Genomic DNA, 4,610 nt, shown 5'->3' with positions numbered 1-4,610 from the left:
AGGAAGAAGGAAAAAGGAAAGGAAATAATGGAAATAGAAAGACAACTAACATCGTTTTATTTTCCTCTTGACAGAATTTATTCTTGTATTCAAAGACTGGAAAGCAACAGTGTGGAAAAACCTGTCGCTGAGTGCAGATGCCCACATCCTTGACACCTCCCCCCTCAGCCAGCCTCGGGGCAAAAGATCTGAACACTTTTGCACCTCTGGTCAAACCCCTTCGCCCAGAACAGAAGCCACTGGCAAGAGGAAGGTAGATTGTAAGAAATCAAGCAAGTCAAAATTGAAAGAGGTCCCCCTTCTTCTTCATGCAAAAGTTTTATAAATTGATAATTGCTTTAATTCCTAGAATGACCAAGCTAAGATTTGAAACTCTTTCACCAAACACAGCTGCGATTGTGGGGGTGGAGAATCCACAACAACCTGGAAATTATCATGAACTTTTTGTTCCTATGGTTTCTTCAATGCGTTTCCCTCTGACCTCTAAACTGAACCCACTCGGACTGGCAAATGGATCCTTGAACAGGCAGTCTAACAGAATGCCTGAAAACTTTCATTTTGTTTAATTTTATAAAGTTATTTTTTCTTCATGAAGCAAAATTTTAGGCACAAATGAAATTGAATTCTTGCAAAGGAAAATGTACACAGTTGGTAGTAAAGAAATGACATTCCTGGGCAGAAAGAGAAGAAGAAAGTAGAGGAGAGGAGGGGAGGGGAGCGGAGGGTAGAGGAAGGAAAGAAAACGGAAGGGAAAGGAAAAGAAAGGGAAAGAAAAGGAAAGGGAGGGAGGGGAAATCAATTTCTAGGTTAAAAGCAGATAAACCTTTACAATAGGACACCAGCAAATGAAAACACAATTTCAGTGGGGGAGAAGGAGGGGGAAGATGGCAAATGATCCTCTCTGCCAATAATTACAAGTGCTTATCCTTTTTTCAAGAGAAAGAGAAAGAAAGAAATAGATCTCAACCAGATGCCAATCTTTCTTGCATAATAGACACTGTTCACATTTCCTAACATAAGCTTTTACTGCTCTGTGCTATCATAAGAAATTACTCATTTTACAGGAAATATACACTATAGCTACATAAAGGAATGGCAGAATAAGCTCACCTTGTTGATATTTTTTCTCGTTTTCTTGCATTTTCTTCAGATCTGTCTTCTCAGAGAAACTAATGCCTTGATGACTTTCTGGTAGCTGCAAGCCTTCTTTTATTTCTGCTAAATATATGAAAATGTATGCAAATTTAAATCAAGCTTAGCCTAGGAGCTCTTGCAATATATTTAATGGAATTTTAAACCAATAAGGGAACTCTGATGCTGTCTTCTGCAAGTGCAAATATAATTATGCAACTAGGTTATCTCCAAAATTATGCAATGAAAGGTCATTTTTTAACTTCAAAGATCATGCTAGGTATCCGATGTTGATGTTGCCTTTCTTTGCTAGAGCAAATCCAAAATCTTTGCATTTCACCGTACTCTGCTTGAAAGCAATACCTTTGCACTGGGTTGTGGAGCACATAGACTTGTCCTTCCCGAACTTATAAAAGCTTAGGTGGAGTACAAGTCTTTCCTCTATTTTCCTCTAACTAAAATGTAAAAACAGTCCCGTCTTCCCAATCTGAAAGTAAATTCAAGCTTGAAGGGAATGTCGGGGGTGGGGGTAGGGGGTGGGGGTTGGGAGTTGGGGAAGGCGGTACTTAACGCCAAACAGACCACCAGCCACCTCTCTCTCTCTCTCTGAATTTCCAGGGCGCACTAATTGATTTCCATTTTCTTCAATTTATGTGGGATTTGGGGTGGTTTGAAGATGTGTGTGTTAAAAACAATTTTCCTAGGGGACAACACTGGGCGCCGGTAGTCAGGAACATTCGCCCGTGTACCTACTGGGAGTGGAAAGGCTCGCAGTGTGTCTCGGGTGAATGCGTAGAAGGGTTGCCCTCTTCAGCAAGAGTTGCCTCTGACAAAAATTGTGAGACCTGTGATGGGAGCTGACACGGAGCGGAGCAGTAAAAAAAAAAAAAAAAAGTCCTAATTAACCAACTAAATTGGAAGACAAATTTCAAAATAACTGATTTTTGCTGGTATCACATTAAATTTTACTTTCTCGGAATTTTCCAGTGCTTCATGCCTTAAATCAACATGTTTTTGTTTGTTTGTCTGTTTTCCAGAAGATTTTCAGCATCTTTTTCTTAGATGCTTTTTTACTTGATATAGAGTTTCTTAAATGAAAAATGAAATTAAACGCATTGAAATATTTCTTATTGGGATCATGGGTTTTGATACTAGATTTAGGGTCATACCGAACATGTTCCTTTGCTCAAAGCCTAGACTGGGGTTTTGTTTTTCACTCTCTGGCACCCAATTAACCCAGAGTGCCAAATTTATCTGAGAAAAATCCATATCCGCTAAGATCTGGATGGCATTTAAAGTTATATTGTTTTCTTAATATTCTTCTTTATTTGGGTTAATCTAAACCTAAAAGAGTTCTAAAATTATATCCCGCACCACACACACGCACACACTCCCTCTCATCCTTCCCGCTCCTCTACAAACATCCCTGAAGTCCAAGAGTGGGGGGAGGTTGGGGGAAGGGTCAACCAAATAAGCTCCTGCCACTCAGCGCCAGGCAGCCAATGGAGCCAAAAGATTGATTCACTTCCTGCTTGAGTCTCACCGAAACTCTCAAGCTTCGCCCGCCTAATTTGGAAAGCTAGCTCGGCCTCTCGCTCCGCCATTGGTGGAGTTCGTGGCAGGCCAGGTCAAGACGCGATGCAATTGGCCTCAGCGGATGCCGGTAACTCGCTCTCGCTGCTTTGGCTCCCCGCACAGTAGATGTCAAAGACTGAAGCTGCTCCCTTTGCCACATTATAACTAGTAGGGGATCCTCACCGACCATGGCCACAGCTGCCTCGAATCCCTACAGCATTCTCACTTCCAGCTCTCTAGTCCATGCGGACTCTGCGGGCATGCAGCAGGGGAGTCCTTTCCGAAACCCTCAGAAACTTCTCCAAAGTGATTACTTGCAGGGAGTTCCTAGCAATGGGCATCCCCTCGGGCATCATTGGGTAACCAGTCTGAGCGATGGAGGGCCATGGTCCTCCACACTGGCCACCAGCCCCCTGGAACAGCAAGACGTGAAGCCTGCGCGTGAAGACCTACAGTTGGGCGCGATCATCCATCATCGCTCGCCGCATGTCTCCCACCACTCTCCGCACACTAACCATCCGAATGCCTGGGGAGCGAGCCCAGCTCCGAATCCGTCCATCACGTCGAGCAGCCAACCCCTTAATGTGTACTCGCAGCCTGGCTTCACGGTGAGCGGCATGTTGGAGCACGGGGGGCTCACTCCACCGCCGGCCTCTGCCTCAGCGCAGAGCTTACATCCAGTGCTCCGGGAAGCCCCAGACCACGGCGACCTAGGTTCGCATCACTGCTTGGACCATTCGGACGAGGAGACACCAACCTCGGATGAGTTGGAACAGTTTGCCAAACAGTTCAAACAAAGAAGAATCAAGTTGGGCTTCACGCAGGCTGACGTGGGGCTGGCGCTGGGCACATTGTATGGCAACGTGTTTTCGCAGACCACCATCTGCAGATTCGAGGCCTTACAACTGAGCTTCAAGAACATGTGCAAGCTGAAGCCGCTGCTGAACAAGTGGCTGGAAGAGGCTGATTCATCCACAGGGAGCCCGACCAGCATTGACAAGATCGCGGCACAGGGTCGCAAACGGAAGAAGCGAACCTCTATCGAGGTGAGTGTCAAGGGCGTACTGGAGACGCATTTCCTCAAGTGTCCGAAGCCTGCGGCGCAGGAGATTTCCTCGCTGGCAGACAGCCTCCAGTTGGAGAAAGAAGTGGTGCGTGTCTGGTTCTGTAATCGAAGACAGAAAGAGAAAAGAATGACTCCACCAGGGGATCAGCAGCCACATGAGGTTTATTCGCACACGCACACGGTGAAAACAGACACATCCTGCCATGATCTCTGACTGCAGGAAGCCAGGAAGCGGCCGGCCGCACTGGGAGCAGCGCGGATTTCTCTTTCTCTTCCACTCTCTTCCTTTAATTCCAGCTTTATTATTGCGATTTCTCTCACTCTCTCTCTCTTGTTTGTTCTTTCTTTTCTCCTTCCTTCCATTTTTTTTTCTTTTCCCAACCGAAGAGTCTAACTTACGCTAAGAAAAGAAACACATGTAGGCATTCAGGCTTAACGCGGATACACAGTTGCATCAAGCATCCAGGCAGGGACCTCATCTCCCCTGCGTCAAGAAAAACACTTCCCTCCAACCTTTTCTGCTGATCAAATACGCTGTTTACTTTAAGTAAGGTTTTTTGTTTGTTTGTTTGTTTTGAATTTTGGTCGCTCCTCTCTAGGAAGAGAAAGGAGTCGAGTAACTTGGGGGCGGGGTAGGGATGGGGAAAGGGGTGGGAAGACAGATGTGTGCCTCTGAATAACCTTTCAGCGCCTTGGTTATAGCAGCTGTATTTCAGGTGAAATCTGTTTTACAATAGGCTAGTTTTGCATTTTTTAAAACTTCTATAGCGTTTCTAAGTGTCTGCGGTGTTTTACTACAACTGTACACAATATTTGTGAGATGATTTTTATCTAATCG

At 45.1% G+C, this 4,610-nt stretch overlaps 1 protein-coding gene across 1 annotated transcript; it reads left to right on the top strand.

Moving 5' to 3' along the window:
• Nucleotides 1–2,836: 2,836 nt before the first annotated feature.
• On the top strand, nucleotides 2,837–4,407 carry POU3F4 (POU class 3 homeobox 4). The gene has a single exon (XM_005700585.3). It carries the CDS (start codon nucleotides 2,895–2,897, stop codon nucleotides 3,984–3,986), a length of 1,092 nt encoding a protein of 363 aa, XP_005700642.2. The 5' UTR covers nucleotides 2,837–2,894; the 3' UTR covers nucleotides 3,987–4,407.
• The last annotated feature ends 203 nt before the right edge of the window (nucleotides 4,408–4,610 follow it).

The sequence above is a fragment of the Capra hircus genome, assembly GCF_001704415.2.
Source record: "Capra hircus breed San Clemente chromosome X unlocalized genomic scaffold, ASM170441v1, whole genome shotgun sequence".
Lineage (NCBI taxonomy): Eukaryota > Metazoa > Chordata > Mammalia > Artiodactyla > Bovidae > Capra > Capra hircus.
The sequence above is the reverse complement of the archived record's forward strand: the minus strand, read 5'-3'. Positions and strand labels throughout refer to the sequence as shown.

What these genes read in the sequence shown, in the direction of transcription:
- POU3F4 (XM_005700585.3), top strand. Translation starts at nt 2,895, where the DNA reads ATGGCCACAGCTGCCTCGAATCCCTACAGCATTCTCACTTCCAGCTCT.